The 19,069-nt window shown below is 26.8% G+C and overlaps 1 protein-coding gene across 3 annotated transcripts; it reads right to left on the bottom strand.

Moving 5' to 3' along the window:
• Window positions 1-314: 314 nt before the first annotated feature.
• On the bottom strand, window positions 315-18,866 carry LOC111690028 (BCL2/adenovirus E1B 19 kDa protein-interacting protein 3). 3 transcript variants are annotated; one of them, XM_046952618.1, is made up of 5 exons: window positions 18,455-18,866; window positions 3,105-3,291; window positions 1,612-1,767; window positions 1,378-1,539; window positions 315-523 (listed from the first exon to the last, which is right to left on the bottom strand). In XM_046952618.1, exons 1-5 carry the CDS (start codon window positions 18,495-18,497, stop codon window positions 472-474), a joined length of 600 nt encoding a protein of 199 aa, XP_046808574.1. In that variant the 5' UTR covers window positions 18,498-18,866; the 3' UTR covers window positions 315-471. The 3 variants fall into 3 exon arrangements, with proteins under 3 accessions (XP_046808574.1, XP_046808573.1, XP_046808575.1); XM_046952617.1 differs by having other exon boundaries at window positions 18,443-18,635; XM_046952619.1 differs by lacking the exon at window positions 18,455-18,866 and adding an exon at window positions 11,796-12,012.
• Between the last annotated feature and the right edge of the window lie 203 nt (window positions 18,867-19,069).

Raw genomic sequence — 19,069 nt, 5'->3', positions numbered from 1 at the left:
ACTCTCTTTAAGAGAGAGTTTTTACTTAATTAACTACAAACAAAAACTCTAAGTTTTATTATAAAAAAAACAAAATGGCGTTGCGGTGTATGCTTTTGTTTTTAATAATTTGCAAAATAAAAACTTTGATTTTTTTTTGATAAAAATTAAAACAATTTTATAGGAAAATATTGAAATATGTTTTTAATAAAATGATGTTGTAAATTACAACATGAAAAATGTTTAAAAATTATAAAAGTAAATGGAAATTTCAATTTTTAGTAATAATTTCAACCTGAGCCCATAAATTGTTTGTTTAAATATAGAAAAAAACGTATTTTAAGTGAAAAATGTATTAAAAGTTTAAATAATTAATGTATCAAGTAAAAAAAAATAGAAATAGTTTTTTTTTTTATAAATCACACTTTATAAATAGATAGCTTTTAGAAGAACAAGAATGCTGGAGAGAGAGAGAGAGAAAGAAAAAGCTGTTCAGTCAATAACCACTCTAGTAAATAGAATACCACGTTTGCTAAGCCATAACCTAAAAAAATTAAAAAAAAATATATTATATGTATATTTTCATAATAAAAACAAGTAACAAAGTATAGTCGGGCATAGCCGACCATATAATACCCTACACCATGAGTATATTTTTAAAATTTTTACTTTTTATAAAGAAACTTTTATGTTGAATATTATTCCATAATATTTAAGCAATTTATTGTTAAAAAAAAACTAAAATTTCTAAATTAGGCTTTATATAGGTCAAATATGGGCCGATCCTCGGTAAATTTGGAAAAAGGATATATTTTAAATAACAGTTAGTTTTGTTAAATTTCATTGCGATACAAATGGTTACAAGTCAATTTTAAACGTTTAAAACATTTTTTGAAGGGGGGTTTGTATGGGGGCTAGGGTCAAATCCTAGGGCCGATCCTTACGAAAATCTGCAGTGTCATTTATACTTATATAAAACTTATTTGTGCCAATTTTTAGAGAGATAGCAGAATATTTGATGTAATTATGGCATAAAAAGTTCAAATCGGGAAGTACGGTTGTATGGGGGCTAGGTGAAATAATGGACCGATTTCAACCATTTTCAATAGGCTTCGTCCCTGTGCCAAAAAACATGCTTGGTCCAAATTCCATTAAATTATCTTGAAAATTGCGGCCTGTACCTTGCGCACAAGGTTTACATGGACAGCCAGCCAGTCGGACAGACAGACGGACAGACGGACGGACATGTCTTAATTGATTCAAAAAATGATTCTGAATCGATCGGTATACTTTAAAGTGGGTATTGGGCCAATATTTTTGTATATTACAAACATCAGCACAAACGTATAATACCCTCCCCACTATAGTGGTGTAGGGTATAATCATAATAAAACTTACCCTAAACCGGCTCCCAATAAAAGTGACAAAACATTTGAGAGTATAAGGGAATATAGAATTTCACGTGAAAATAAAGAATTTTTACCCACTCTAGTTAGACGTATGGAATAACCAGCTGTTTTCTTTTTCTGTTGATTTTGTGGATGTTCAAATTTCCAATCTCTGTTAGACAAAAAAAAAAACCAATAAAATTAAATTATAAAAATAAACAAAAATATTTAAAAAAAATCATACTTAGGTGGCTGTTGATCGGGTCGACTGTTCCATTCATCTAACCAATCAGTGTCTTTTTGTGTTTCGCCAGTCTTATTCCAATAATTAATATAAACATTTTTCAATTCATCCTCAGCACATAATTCGGTATTTGGACTATTGGGAGGAGATTTGGGACTGAAATCGAAAAAAGATATGAAGAAATGTTTAAAAAAGAAATATTAATTCTCTATTTATCGGATTATAGACCATATCGGGAACTGTTTCTGAACTGAATTCGTCAGAAGTCTAGTCTATAGTGGTATCTATAATCTATTTCTTAATATAGTCTATAGAGTAGACTATAGACTGGACTATAGACTAGACTAAAGACTAGACTATAGACCAGATTAAAGACCAGACTATAGACTAGACTATAGACTAGACTATAGACTAGACTATAGACTAGACTATAGACTAGACTATAGACTAGGCTATAGACTAGACTATAGACTAGACTATAGACTAGACTATAGACTAGACTATAGACTAGACTATAGACTAGACTATAGACTAGACTATAGACTAGACTATAGACTAGACTATAGACTAGGCTATAGACTAGACTATAGACTAGACTATAGACTAGACTATAGACTAGACTATAGACTAGGCTATAGACTAGACTACAGACTAGACTATAGACTAGACTATAGACTAAACTATAGACTAGACAATAAACTAGACTACAGATTAGACTACAGACTAGACTATAGACTAGACTATAGACTAGACTATAGACTAGACTATAGACTAGACTATAGATTAGACTATAGACTAGACTATAGACTAGACTATAGACTAGACTATACACTAGACTATAGACTAGACTATAGACTACACTATAGACTAGACTATAGACTACACTATAGACTAGACTACAGACTTGACTATAGACTTGACTATAGAATAGTCTATAGACTAAACATAGACTAGACTATAGACTAGACTACAGACTAGACTATAGACTAGACTACATACTTCACTGCAGACTAGACTGTAGACAGGACTATAGACTAGACTATAGACTAGACTATAGACTAGACTATAGACTAGACTATAGACCAGACTATAGACTAGACTATAGACTAGACTATAGACTAAACTATAGACTAGACTATAGACTAAACTATAGACTAGACTATAGACTAGACTATAGACTAGTCTAAATTTTTTCTATTTAGTAGACTAGTATGTTGTTTAGACTACTGGCTTCTCAATAGTCTAGTCCATACTCCATAGTTTAGTCTATTGTATCGTTTATAATCTAGTCAAAAGTGAAATCAATACTGTAGTGTATAATCTAAAGTTTATAGTCTAATCTATGGCCTAGTGTGTAGTTTAGTATATAGTCCTATCAGTTCTTTAGTTTAGTTTATAGACTAGTCTAGTCTAAAGTCTAGTCTTTAGTCCAGTATATGGTCTAGTCTTTAGTCTTGTATTGAAGCATTGAAGCTAATTAAAATTGAAAATACCTGTCTCTAGGTGTATCACGTCGCGAACTGGCCAATGAAACGACACGACTGGATTGATTCGATTCCCGTTGAGCTTCCCGTAACAAACGTAGATATTCTTCACCATTTGCAAAAGGTAATGGTGTAATTCTATCTGGACTCTTAACACCAGCCATAGTAGCAGCTGTACTTAATTCAATCCAAGATTCTAAAATGAAATAAGCAAAATGAAAAAAAGTGAAATTAATAACAATAAATATTAAACAATAAGTATTAATTATAAATTATATTTATGTATACATATACAAAGGAAACTGATAAAAAAATTGTATTTAAAGGTCATACACCTTGAATATAATTATATGGATTTTTAAAAAGAAACAAAAAAATGAAATAAATTATGACAAAGAAATAAAAATTTAAAGCGAGTAAAAAAGATTTTTTTGGAACACTATAGTTACATTTATTTATTTTGTAATAAATTAAAAATATATATATATTTATACCGTACACCACTATAGTGGGGAGGGTATTATACGTTTGTGCTGATGTTTGTAACATACAAAAATATTGGTCCAATACACACCTTAAAGTATAGCGATCGATTCAGAATCATTTTTTGAGTCGTTTAAGACATGTCCGTCCGTCCGTCCGTCTGTCCGGCTGGCTGTCCATGTAAACCTTGTGCGCTAGGTACAGGCCGCAATTTTCAAGATAATTTGATGAAACAACCAAGCATGTTTTTTGGCACAGGGACAAAGCCTATTGAAAATGGTTGAAATCGGTCCATTATTTCACCTAGCCCCCCATATAGACTAGACTATAGACCAGACAATAGACTAGACTATACACTAGACTATAGACTAGACTATAGACTAGACTATAGACTTGACTATAGACTAGACTATAGACTAGACTATAGACTAGACTATAGACTAGACTATAGACTAGACTATAGACTAGACTATAGACTAGACTATAGACTAGACTATAGACTAGACTATAGACTAGACTATAGACTAGACTATAGACTAGACTATTGACTAGACTATAGACTAGACTATAGACTAGACTATAGACTAGACTACAGACTAGACTATAGACTAGACTATAGACTATAGACTAGACTATAGACTAGACTATAGACTAGACTATAGACTAGACTATAGACTAGACTATAGACTAGACTATAGAATAGACTATAGAATAGACTATAGACTAGACTATAGACTAGACTATAGACTAGACTATAGACTAGACTATAGAATAGACTATAGACTAGACAAACGCCCCTTCAAAAAATTGTCTTCAACGTCTAAAATTGACTTGTAACCATTTGTATCGCAATGAAACTCAACAAAACTAATTGTTATTTAAAAATATATCCTTTTCCCAAATTTACCGAGTATCAGCCCATATTTGACCTATATAAAGCGTCATTTAGAAATTTTGTTTTTTTATCAATAAATGGCTTAAATATTTTGGAATAATATTCAACATAAAAGTTTCTTTATAAAAAGTAAAAATTTTAAAAATATACTCATGGTGTAGGGTATTATATGGTCGGCCATGCCCGACTATACTTTCCTACTTGTTTTGTTTAAATTCTTTATAAATTAAAAATGTTCAGTTAAATTTGTTAAACAATGTAGCGTTTTTTTATTAACGCTACATTAACACATTGCGTTGTTATTGTTAAGTGCTGCCAGATGCTTTACTTTCTTTTGTTTACATTAAAAGCAGGGATGGAGAAAACATTTTCTTTCTTAGTAAAATTTTTTGAAATAAAATATGTTAAAATAGAAATTAATGAAAAAAATTAGCTGGAATTGTACTGTAGGTTTTGATTTCTATTAGTATTTTATTTTATATTAAAAAAAATATAAAAAAATCTTTAAAAACAAATTAAAAATATTTTTTTATAATTTTTTTTAAGAAAAGTTTGAATTTTATAAGAATTGGAGCGAATTTTAAAGACAAGTTGGAATTGTGATTAATTTACAATAAAAAATTTTATAAAAATAATCCAAAATTCTATTCGTACAACAAATATTCTAAATTCTAATAATATTCTAAAAATACTGTAATCAACTTGATGAAGTATAAATTTCTGTTGAATTTTCTTCATTGCTATAAAAATTAAATATTTTGCTAAAAATACTTTTTATTAAAAAAAACACAAAACAAACAAAAAATAAATGTGTTTTGTAAAGAAATAACACATTAAGTGGCGTCAAAGTTGAAGTTCTTTATCTTTATATATTTTGTTTTGATTTTACTGTAAATTAATTTTATTTATTTTTGCAAAAAAAATCAATGTGTGAACAATATTTTATTATTAACTGCCTTTTAAGAAAAAGACGCAAAAAATTTATCTAAAAACGTTTCAAAAAGAAAAGAAAACAAAAAAATTTTCTTTGTTTACAAAAAAAAAAAAAAAAATAAAATGTATAATTTTATCATTTAGAATATTAATGTTAAATGGCCATGACTTGAGTAAAATCACAAAAAAATAAAGTATATTAATAAATGTGTTTTTTTTTGTATAATAATTTTAATAAAACGTAAATTTTCATAAAACAAACATTTTCTTAAAGAAAACACATTTTTTCCATTTCCTGTTAATAATTTCTATTGTTTGCATAGAAATGCATTATTCTTCCCTCCCATCAGTTAGACAAACATTTATTCATTCATTCATAAAATTAAATACAAACGATAATGTGTATAGAGTAAAAATTATAAATACTATGACGCACATGCAAATGGAAAATAAATCTATAATTTTCCAAGTAGTAGGGAGAGTTTACATTATTAAAAAAAAAATTAAAAAATATTTAAGATTTTATGGTAAAATTTTAAAAATTTTAAATCAAAAAATTTTCGAATTTTCTTTTAACAAAATTTCAAAATTTTATAATATTTTATAGACAAAATTATGAATTCTTTAAATATTGATATTTTAAAATAATTTCGATTTTTTTTTTTTGAAAATACTAAAAAAATATTAAAATATTTTAAAAATATTGTAAAATAATTAAAAATTTATCAAATATTGCAATATTAAACTTATTGTTTAAAAAAAAATTATTATTTAAAAAAATGTGCCAATTTTAAATACAATATTATTATTTTTTGTTATTATTATTTTTTGTTTAAATAAATTTTCTTTCGTTTTTTTTTTAATTTTTGAGTTCAAAAAACTTTTAAACGCAAAAAAAGTCAAATTCTCTTTAAATTTTTGACCTAAATATGACAGATATATATAAAATTTATCAGCTGTCATGCAAGCAATTAAAACAATAAGGTTTTTTATATAAACAAAAAAAAAAAAAAAAAAACAAACAAATATATAAAAATAATTAAAAAAGTTACAAAAAAAAAGTAGGAAAGTATAGTCGGTCATGGCCGACCATATAATACCCTATGTCATGAGTATATTTTTAAAATTTTTACTTTTTATAAGAAACTTTTATGTTGAATATTATTCCAAAATATTTAAGCAATTTTTTGATAAAAAAAAAAATTTCTAAATGAGGCTTTATATAGGTCAAATATGGGCCGATCCTCGGTAAATTTGGGAAAAGGATATATTTTTAAATAACAGTTAGTTTTGTTGTGTTTCATTGCGATACAAATGGTTACAAGTCAATTTTAGACGTTTAAGACATTTTTTGAAGGAGGGTTTGTATGGGGGCTAGGGTCAAATAAGGGCCAATCCTTACGAAAATCTGCAGTGTCATTTATACTTAAATAAAACTTATTTGTACCAATTTTTAGAGAGATAATAGAATATTTGACATAATTATGGCATAAAAAGTTCAACGGTTGTATGGGGGCTAGGTGAAATAATGGACCGATTTCAACCATTTTCAATAGGCTTCGTCCCTGTGCCAAAAAACATGCTTGTTCCAAATTTCATCAAATTATCTTGAAAATTGCGGCCTGTACCTTGCGTACAAGGTTTACATGGACAGTCAGCCAGCCGGACGGACCAGCATGTCTTAATCGACTCAAAAAATGATTCTGAATCGATCGGTATACTTTAAGGTGGGTATATTTTTGTATGTTACAAACATCAGCACAAACGTATAATACCCTCCCCACTATGGTGGTGTAGGGTATAATGAAGTTAAATAAAAGTCACATATAAATTAAAAAAAAAAAAAACAAAGTTGAAGTAAATTTTCAAAACGTTTTTTTATAAAATTAAATAAATAAAAATTATTCAACTTGAATAATCCAATAATTTAAATTATTAACCAAAAATTTTCTATTACAACTTTTTTTTTTTTGAAATTCTCATAATATTTAAAAAAAAATTCTTCTTTTTCAATTAATTTTAGTAAATTTTGTCATTTATTTATACTGCAGAAATATATTTTATTATTATTGCAAACTTATTTCGTAGTATTTACATATAAAATATTTTATTTAACTTGACATTCATTGTCTAATAATGCGCATTTTTTTCAATTCAATTTTATGAGTCCCATAAAATGCATTTTAATTTGTCATTCTCTCTTTCTCTACTTATTACACATTACGTACAAGTATAATGCAAAAAAAGTGTATACACTCTGACGCATTTAATATATATTTTTTTTGCTTATATTACTTAAACTATTTTTATAGAAAATTTTGCAAAACAACAATAAGAAAATGTAAATTTATATGTAAAAGCAAAATACAAATCAATTTTAAAAGAACAAATTCAAATTTTTAAAAGAAACTTCAAAATGAAAAAACAAACTCTATGACGCTTATAAAAACTAGCTTAATTGGCAACACATGTAATACTTTAATTCTGTTGTTAGCATTTGTCTTAAATCTGGCAACTACATATTACTGTTACAATGAATTTAACCTCCTCGTCAGAAATAAGAACTTCATGTAAGTGACTTTTTTGTAGTTTGTATGTTCATTTCTATTTTCTTCTTACAAATCCCATTAGCATTCCCTCCAACGTAAAATTCATATAATTTAAATTGTAATTTTTTATTTTCCCCAAAGATTTGCCGCCATTCTTTATATACCCAAAACAAATTTCAATTGTTTATACTTTCTGGCATAAAAATGCAGTTTTTCTATATATATGTATATAAATAACATACTAGCATATAGTATATAAATATGTACATATATACAGCTTAAAAAAAAACAAAACTATCAAGGGAGGCTGTCCATGGTAATACATAATATATTAAAAACAAAAGCATGGCGTCTACGATGGCTTGGACTGCAACAAATTGCAATTAATTTAACAACATTTTAAACAGTTGTTTTCTTTCTTGTTTCTTTTAAGGTTGGAACAAGTATAATTATAACTTTTTATTTAAAATAAAATTTTTTTGTGTATAAAATGAAAAAAATCACAAAAAATAGTTTATCGATGTAGTGAAATTAACCCTAAAAAGGCCCTTTAATATTTTTGTCTAAAGTCTAGTCTAGATTATATTCTAGTCTATAGTGAAGTTTATAGCCTAGTCTTTAGTCTAGTCTTTAGTTTAGTCTATAATCTAGTTTTTAGTCTAGTCTATAGTCTTTTCTATAGTCAGTCTATAGTCTAGTCGAGTCTATAGTCTAGTCTATAGTCTAGTCTATAGTCTAGTCTATAGTCTAGTCTATAGTCTAGTCTATAGTCTAGTCTATAGTCTAGTCTATCTAGACTATAGACTAGACGATAGACTTGAACAAAATCTGGACTAGAGACTAGACAGCAGACTGTACTGTAAACTATTGACTAGACTGTCGATATTTTTTATTTAGAAATCTAATTATACAGTTTAAATATAAAAAAACTAATTTTAAACATTTTTTTTCCTTTTTCAGGTAAGTCTCACATTCAAGTATACATACGCAAATTTTGAAGGTAATTGCTAAAAAATTTCTATTGAATAAACCTCTTATGCGAACAATTTTTAATGTACGTGTTTTGCAAAAAAATTTAAATTTTTTATTGAAACCTTAGTTCTGTTCACCCTTTACTTTATTAGAGTAAATAAATATAATTTTATATATTATTTACATAATATATATGACACACTTAATTTAACATCAGATTTCCATTTGTGTTTTTATGCACATATACATATAGACATACATATATGAAGAGTGATGTATGTGTGATCTGTCTGTATAGTTAAGTATTTAATACATGTAAATGAAATGTATATAGTTGTTGTCAGACAATTTAATTAACATAAAACATCGGTTACAGTTGGCCTACCCCACAACTACAATTACAAAAAAAAGGGTCAATAATTTAGGTTAACATATGTTAAATGATAGTCTATATCATATTCAGCAACATACATACATATGTATGTGTGTAATATTGGGTTGTTTAAAAATTTTAACATATCCTTAGTAGTTTGATTTTTACAGATTTTCACATATGTTTAGGCGATTAATTGTATTAAATTTCAAAAATACTTAAGGCAAAAAGTATTAAAATAAAATATTTTAATTAAATAATTGTGTATGAAATTTGAATTTATGATTAACATAAGCCTAAAAATAGACTTCAAATAGTAGCTTTTTATTTAGTTTGTTACGCTCTCATTTGGCAAAATATAATTATTGAACATTTTAGTTTTTTATTCATAAAAACTTTCCTTTAGTTTATATTGCTAAATTGTTCTTAAGGTCCTTAGGCTATGCCTTTGAAGTATGCTTTAGTATTTCCTACTTTCACCTTTAAATCTGCTTTTCGTAAAAGCTGTTTAGTTTGGGAAGGCAAGAAAATTATTTCTATTTCCTGTTTGTTATCTTTTTCATTTCTTTGCTCTATTCCTAGTTATCCGTAAATAGAAACAAAAACAAAGAAATGTTTAAAACCCCACAATAAACAACAACAGTTTTCAACCACTTGAGGTCGATTTAACACTACATTAATTTTGTTTTGCACAAAAATGATTAGCCCGTACTAGGTGGAGCTTTCATGGATATTCTAGTTAACAGTTATAGATAAAGAAAATAGTGGTAATCGAATAGTAGAAGTAGTAATAGTAGTAGTAACTGGTATTGGTTAAATGTTAAACCAACATGAACATGTTAGAGCAAAACAAAATCAATCTAATAACAAGTGTGACTAATATTAAGGAGGCTAACAAAACAAATAAATGATTTTTTTCCTGCATAATTCTATTCTATTTGTAAATTTTTATAAAAATATTTCGCCTTAAAATAGGCTTCATATGTCAACAAAATTTCCAGCTCCCTAACATATGCTTTACTTTCTTTTAAACTAATATCTGCTTTAATTCTCTAACTCTGTGACAAATCTCTTCTGCTAGCTGTCTTATTTTTATATTCTGTCCCAAACTGTTTGGACCCCCTTTCCGCAATTGTCATTCCTTGCTGTTGCACAAAAAGGGATTCATTGTCAATGTTTAACTATCTAAACCACAAGTTTTTTTTCACTTTTTGTTTTATTTGGTCATCAACCAACTGGCAAAAACAACAATTTAGCCAAAACTACTATGAGTTTTAGTTTTCATTTGTTTTGTGTTTTTTTTTTTCGCAAAATAAAATAAAACAAAACAACAATAGAACTTGCAAAACAAAATGAAATTACATAGATTTCTAAAACAAAGTTTTTGTTTTTTTTTTTGAGATTGTAGAAAAGAAAACTGTCTAAAAGTGAAAAATAATTGTTCACGGAACATAAAAGTTTTGTGGGAAAGAAGTAGATAGGGAACTGTAATAGATTAGAAGGGGAGTGGAAAAAGTAAATTATTTGTGGTTCGATAAAAATATTTAGTGCAAAGTAAATATGTCAAAGATTCGCCTTAATGTATGCTTTGATTTTTAAGTATTGTAATAAATATGCTTCAGTGAAGTCTAAAGTCTAGTCTATAGTCTAGTCTATAGTCTAGTCTATAGTCTAGTCTATAGTATAGTCTATAGTCTAGTCTATAGTCTAGTCTATAGTCTAGTCTATAGTCTAGTCTATAGTCTAGCCTATAGTCTAGTCTATAGTCTAGTCTATAGTCTAGTCTATAGTCTAGTCTAGTTTGTTTCATCTCCTATACATAAAACATGCAAAAGGAAACAAAACTCCCGTGGAAGTATTATTCATATTTGGTCTGAATTTGAAGTCCTTTTTAGGGTTAAATCTTTCATTTTGTTTACATTTCATATTTAACATTAAAAAAATTATTATTAAATAAACTGGTTTTATATCTTTTCATTTCATAAAACAAGGTTATTTAGTTAATCAATACATTTGGCATACAAAAGATAACAGTGGAATAGAAACAAAACCAAATCGATAAAAGACCAGAGAAATAATAAATACAAAACATAAACAAATAATAAAATATTAAACAAAATAATTAAAATTTGAAGTAGGCTAAACGCGTGCTTGGTAAATGTTATCAAAATTATCAACAAAATGAAAAGATAATATTTAGTCAATAACAAAACATGCTAAAGTTTACAACAAAAGTAAACAAATTAAAAATAAAAGTGTTATCAATTCTCAGAAATGTTGGGTTTGTTCGGCTTGAGGTCTTTTCATTAAATAAATATTAAAAAATTAAAAACTCTTTTCTGTTCTTAGTTTAATTAATATTTATTGTGGTTTCCAATATTTCGACCAACTTCGTTGGTCATCTTCAGGGAAAGTTCTACAAATAATACATAAAGTACAATAACAAATAATAACAAAACAAATATAATATAAACAATAACAAATAATTTCCTTACATTTAATTTTAATGCAGTGTCGTCTGTTGTTTATGTTTTGATCTTCTATGACTGACTGTTTTGATTTTATTCTTTTGTTTATTGTTTCTGTATTTATTTATTGTATGTCGATAAATGTGAGCGCAGTTGTCAGTATCTGTTTTGTAATTTATTCTCTTTTCTGTTGGTGTATTTATAATGTGGAGCATCTCTTGTAAGTAACGTTTTGTGTGATTGTTCTCTCCAGCTAATATTCTCACTTTTTCAAAGTCTGGTTGGTGTCCAGTTATTGTACAGTGGGCATTGAGAACAACCAAAAGGTCTAGAGAACAAATAAACTAACAAAGTGTTATCAATTGTTAAAAAAAAAAAAACGAAAATAATAATAAGAATAAAGTTACAGTTATCAAATACATAAACAAACCTTGATAACAAATATAGGGGGTGGGGGTAAACAGAGAAGAATAAAAGAAAACAAAACAAAGTAATAAAAATTAAAACAAAAATACGTTTACACTAAGAGGAAGAATTTAAAATATTTGTTATTATTTCTAAACCCTTTTTTAAACCCCAAAAACTTTCCCACATAAATTGATATGTGTTGTTTATACAAAAAGTGAAAAAAAAAACAAGTAGGAAAGTATAGCCGACATGGCCTACACCATGAGTATATTTTTAAAAATTTTTACTTTTTATAAAGAAACTTTTATGTTGAATATTATTCCAAAATATTTAAGCAATTTATTGATAAAAAACCAAAATTTCTAAATGACGCTTTATATAGGTCAAATAAGGGCTGATCCTCGGTACATTTGGGAAAAGGATATATTTTTTTTAAATAACAGTTAGTTTTGTTGAGTTTCATTGCGATACAAATGGTTACAAGTCAATTTTAGACGTTTAAGACATTTTTTGAAGCGGGGTTTGTATAAGGGCTAGGGTCAAATAAGGGCCAATCCTTACGAAAATCTACAGTGTCATTTATACTTATTTAAAACTTATTTGTACCAATTTTTAGAGAGATAGCAGAATATTTGATGTAATTATGGTATAAAAAGTTCAAATCGGGAGGTACCGTTGTTTGGGGGCTAGGTGAAATAATGGACCGATTTCAACCATTTTCAATAGGCTTCGTCCCTGTGCCAAAAAATATGCTTGGTCCAAATTTCATCAAATTATCTTGAAAATTGCGGTCTGTACCTGGCGCACAAGGTTTACATGGACAGCCAGCCGGACAGACGGACGGACATATCTTAATCGACTCAAAAAATGATTCTGAATCGATCGGTATACTTTAAGGTGGGTATTGGACCAATATTTTTGTATGTTACAAACATCAGCACAAACGTATAATACCCTCCCCACTGTAGTGGTGTAGGGTATAAAAACACAACATATGTTTGTTTAAAGCACAAGAATCTCCCTAAAACAACATTTTTAAAATGTGTTTATTTAAAATTATTTAAACTATTAAACAAATGGTGTCAATAGTCTTTATGTCTGGCGGATACAATACAACAAAAAAAATTAAAATAAATATTAGTATTTGAGAGAAGAAAAAAAACAACAAAAACAAAAACACTCACCCAAACATTGGAAACAATACTGCGTCGCAATATATATTTTTGTATGATTTTAAAATAAGTTACACACAGCCATAGAGTCATAAATGTACCGAGACTACTACTTGTTCAAATAAATAAATGAAAGACAGTGGTTTAGGAGAGTTTAATGTACGCTAAAAATTACTACATATGTATGTACATTTAATGAAAGACAATATGAGGGGATAAATGATGGCGCGCCATATTAAATTTGCTTTCCAAAAACAGCTACTTATGGCAGGCGATAAGACGCGGCAAATTAAAAAAAAACTCAAATGTTTTTTTTAATGAAATATTGTGTTATTTTAAAGAAATGTTTATTTCAATGTTTTATTTATAAAAAAGAGTCTCTTCTATAAAAAATGCTTGATTTTAAAGAAAACCAATCGTTAACTGAAATTTCCCAAACAAATTTTTTTTTCCATGTTTTTCATCACGTATTCCAAAAATGTTGCTGTAATTAAAAGTTGTAACAGACAAAGATGTATCTATAGAGATAAACTAATTATTTTGTTGTAATAAAACACGTAAATTTTTAATTTTTTAAAAGTGTTATAATAAATGTTCACATTTTAAATAAATGTTATTGCAGACTATAAACTGAGCAAAAAACTAGGTTATAGAATAGACTATATACCAGGGAATAGTCTAGTCTATAGTTTAAAACATGGTCTAGTCTAGTGTGTAATCTATTATATTTAGACCAGTTTATATTGTCGAGGTTATATTCTAGGGTATAGTCTAGGGTTAGTCCAGGTTATAGTCTAGTGTATAGCCTTTTATAAAGTGTATCTTATAGTCCAATCCAAATTCTAATCAAAAATTTAATCTATAGTCAATTCTCTTGACTAGTATATAGTCTAGTCTATATAGTCTAGTCTATAGTCTAGTCTACATAGTCTAGTCTATAGTCTAGTCTATAGTCTAGTCTGTAGTCCAGTCTATAGTCTAGTCTATAGTCCAGTCTATAGTCTAGTCTATAGTATAGTCTTTAGTCTAGTGCATAGTCTAGTCTGTAGTTTAATGAATAGTCTAGTCTACTACTTAGCCTGTAGACTAGTCTATGTTCTAGTCTGTAGTCTATATAACTTGTTAATAAATAATAAACAATTAACTTTTTTATATTTTCTTTTAATGTCTTATACTTTTATATTACTTCCTTTTCTCTACTTGCATTTCCTTATTTCTAAATTATGCACCTTAATGGGTATTTTGTCAAATGGTTTGAAACAAAAAAGCAGGTACTAAAACTCTCCGACTAATTTGTGTTTACAAACCTTACATCAAACATAACTTATTTTGACATATTTGCCGTCTTTTTAACTATGACACCTACGCACACACATGTTATGACGATGGCCAAAACGTCACAAATATTTGATTTGTCACGCTTTCTTTAAACATAAAAACCACTACGGGATGTTATTCTAAAAATAACTTAATATTTATTTTAGGACAAAGGGATACAAAAACCTTTTTTTTAATACATACAAATTTACGAATTAGCAGGTAGTTAGTTTTTTTGTTTGAATTAGAAAATATTTCAAGGAATTTCTAAATATACAACAAGTGTTTCTGCAAAAACAAAAAAAAATCAGTTTAGACAGCGAATTTGTTGTTTTTGAAATACAATTATCAAGGTTGTTTTGTTACTTAAAACCATTTGAGAAGAGTTTAACAGAATATTGAAAAAGAAGCGAAACTGTGTTAAACAAACACAAAATAGGTTTTTCTCTTTTAAACTTAACAGCTCATTGAATTTCCAAAGTAATTCAATATAATAGATGTTATTTAATTAATTTTGTTGTTGTAAATTTTACATTTGCTTTTAATTTTCAAAAATAAACCGATTTAAAAAAGAGCTTAATAGAATATTGAAATAGAAGCGAAACTTTGTTAAAGAAAAATACAAACTATTTCCCTTTTAAACTTGACAGCTCATTGAATTTCCAAAGGAATTCAATATGGTAGCTGTTATTTAATTGTTTTTGTTGCTGTAAATTTTACATTTGCTTTTAATTAGCGAAATTATTGCATCTTTTTTTTACTATTGTTTATTTCTTATCATCATTCAATATTATTTTTGTATTTATTTTTTATTAGCAATTTTACGGTAATTATTTGTTTTGCGTTTTTTCTCTTTATCTTTATTACAATATTAGCAATTCAATTTATTTTCAATATTGAGGTTAGACACGTTTTTATTTTTCTTTTCTATGTTGCTGAGCAAATATTCATCTTTTTGTTAGTACAGTGATAGAGAAAATTGTTTTTTTTTTTTTTTTTTTTTAATATTGATAAGAAAAATATTCCTCTTAAAAATTTTAATTATTTTTTAATTGAATAAGTATTTTTTTTAATTTGCCATACTTTTAAATAGATTCTTTTTATTTTATACTTATATAAATAAAACTAATTTAAAATTCATACTATTGAGAATAGTCTATTGTAAACTAACATTTTTACAATACTGTATGTAATTGTTATGATCACGTTTTTAAGGTTATATTATACAAATAATACATTTTACCGTCAATCAGACATAATAAATAAAACGTACAAATTTTGTTTTATTAGAATTGTGGAAATTTATTATGTCTTAATAGGGAGGTTCTTTCTTTATATATAATTTGAAAAACTAGCTTCCATTAGACTAATGTAATATCACAAATCAAATAAAAAAAATGACCACCAGACATCAGATGGTGGATGAGGCTACAGGCTCGACTATTGATTGACTACACTAGACTATAGACTACACTAGACTATAGACTACACTGTAGACTACACTACAGACTAGACTATAGACTAGACTATAGAATAGACTATAGAATAGACTATAGAATAGACTATAGACTAGACTATAGACTAGACTATAGACTACACAAGACTATAGACTAGACTACAGACTAGACTATAGACTAGACTATAGACTAAACTATAGACTAGACTATAGACTAGACTCTAGACTTGACTATATACTAGACTATAGACTTGCGTAGAAGATATTAAATTGTTTTTAAATGAAATTTAAATTTATTTTTCAAAAACGTAATTTCTTAAAGAAAAATTTTCTTCAATTTGTTTTTGTGTTTAAAAAAGCCTAAATATTTATTTAATTAAATTTGCACTATCCCAATAAATTTTCTACTTAAAAACAAACATAAGATGAAATATCTGTATATTTTTGTTATTAAAATATAATTATAGATAAATAACATTAGGGAGGATTAAATTTGTTGTAAAAACCTTAAAGCGGAATTTGCTTATAAATTTGTTAAGACAATTATGTACGTGTCAAAAGGCAAAGAAATAATTTATTTATATTTGTCTCAAAAAATTAATAAAATATGAAAATTTTACCATTATTTTAAAGAAATGCAAAGAATTTTTAAATTTCTTTATCTTCCCTAATACATTAAACATCGTGTCGGAACAAAAGACGTCAGTTTAGTTGGAAATTTTTAAAAATACAAAATAAATAAAAGGTTTAGGCGGGGGATGGTGGAAATTGCAAAGTTTATTAACACTTTAGATTGGGAGAAATAAAATGCAATAGAGTAAAACCCAAACAAGAGATAGACAGACAATGGTAAAGGAAATGTATAGAAAGTAAGCAAGAGAATAAGCACGTAGACAAAACGAATAATATAGGGATTTGAAATTAATAATAAAAAAATTTAGGAAAACGTGATGAAATAAATGATTACAATTTTAAACTAAAAATAACAAAGAAAAGAAATCATATGAAGTTAATAATATATTGAATTTTTGAAAAAGTAAAGTAATAGTGTTTTCTGCAAATGTCATTAACCGCAGTTGTTGTTATTTTTTATTTTTTCTTTTTGGTTAAAATAGTTTAAATATAAATATAAGCGATAAGTTTATTTGTTAATTAACAAGTTTTAATAATTTAATAAAATGTACCTATGTACTTTAGATTTAAAAGACGCAATTTTTTAATAATTGTGATTTGTTTGCTCTACTGGTTGCTCTAACAAGGGGTTAAAAACAATAAAATATCAGAAAACTTCTTTGTTATTCCAGTGACGTCAAGTAAATTTTGTGGATAAATGAAAATCTTTTAAAAATAAAGCCAAATATAAACAAATAAATCGTAAAAACACACGCTTGTTGCTATTTTTAGATATGTGATTTTGATTACAAATAAACAATATCAAAAAATTAATGCGCAGAAGTTTGGAAAAAAACCAAAACAAATAACACCTAAAGCAGAATTGGAAAAAATACGAATATAAATAAATAACTGGCTTTTTTTTTTTTTGTTATTAATATTTGTTAAGGTCTATTAATTTAACGGATATTTAAGTAAAAAACATGACGTGTTAATTTAAGACCAGAAGGAATGTAACTTGGAGTACGTGCAGTTTGCTACATCAACAATTCCTCCCCTAAAAATAGAAATGTATCAACAAAATGGGGTTGTTTGTAGCCCCAAACATGCGCGTCATATTTATTTGTAATAATTCAAAAAGGCTCCCTAAAACTTAATTTATACAAAAATGATTAGTTAATTTATAAAATGTAAAAATGGTCACCTTTTCCATAAAAAAACATCGTATGATAACACATTGTAATCATATTTACATTTTTCTTCTTTCAACAAGACTTGTTTTTTTCTCTGTGGTTTGTTTTTATTTCTTTTCATTTCATTAAAACAACAAAAACAGCAACAAGAAAAAAAAAACAGTAACAAAAAAATCGCTCTACAAAAAAGCAACAACACGGCAATCATAAAAAAATGTATACACCTAAACTCAAACACACACACAAAATAGCCATAGCAAAACAAAAGAATATTTTTATAGCGAAAACCTCAAACAACAACAAAATGAACTGAGAAACACAACAAAAAACAAAAGCTGGCATTGTAAACAAAGCAAGCTGCAAAAAAAAAAAACAAGAGCTGCTGTTAAACAAAAAGAAACACGAAATGACAAAAAAAAACAAACATGGCCGACTAATACTTCTTTTTTTAATTTTTTTTCAACTTTTTAACTTAAAATACTTAAAAATATTAGGGAAATTATAAACAAAACATACTAAAAAACTTACCGCCCAGCAAATCTTCATTCATTTTTGGTGGAGTAGCCGACATTTTGTAGGAAAAAATTTTGATTTTTTTTGAAATAAAAACAAATAATAAAAAAAATCTTTCAAGTTATTACTCGTTTATTTCTTTTTCGTAATATTTTATATGCTCAACACTTTCGTTTATGTTTTTTTTTAACTCCTTGTAAAATAATTAACAAATTGCGTAGTTATTTTGTAAAATTTGTATTTTTCTTATTAAACTTTAATTTTTAAATACTATACTTTTACAAATATTTCTTGAAACTCTATTACTATATTTTCAATTCAATTTCACAATATCTTTAATTATAATTGTAATGTTTTATTATTTTTTTCTCAATTTTAAAAATCTTGATCTTCCCACGAACAGGTCTGGACGACTTTTATTTAACGAATAAAAATTTGTTTTGCAGATGAAAAACACAAAATCAACAACAAAAGCCCTCAAAATAAAAAGGTAATGACAGCTGCTTTTTTCATGGTAATTACAACTGTCATAGTCGCTTTGTTGTTCTCTATTTAAAAAAATTGTATTTAAAGCAAAAACAACAAATATAGGAAAAATTGACACTTGCATGAAACATGAAAACATAAACA

Source organism: Lucilia cuprina, chromosome 5, assembly GCF_022045245.1.
Source record: "Lucilia cuprina isolate Lc7/37 chromosome 5, ASM2204524v1, whole genome shotgun sequence".
NCBI classification, from domain to species: Eukaryota; Metazoa; Arthropoda; class Insecta; order Diptera; family Calliphoridae; genus Lucilia; species Lucilia cuprina.
The sequence above is the reverse complement of the archived record's forward strand: the minus strand, read 5'-3'. Positions and strand labels throughout refer to the sequence as shown.

What these genes read in the sequence shown, in the direction of transcription:
- LOC111690028 (XM_046952617.1), bottom strand. Translation starts at nt 18,497, where the DNA reads ATGTCGGCTACTCCACCAAAAATGAATGAAGATTTGCTGGGCGGTAAG. An exon ending in CGTGATACACCTAGAGACAG is followed by an intron (nt 1,768 to 3,104) that starts GTATTTTCAATT and finishes TTTCGATTTCAG; the next exon opens with TCCCAAATCTCCTCCCAATA. An exon ending in TTATTGGGAGCCGGTTTAGG is followed by an intron (nt 524 to 1,377) that starts GTAAGTTTTATT and finishes TAATTTTTTTAG; the next exon opens with GTTATGGCTTAGCAAACGTG.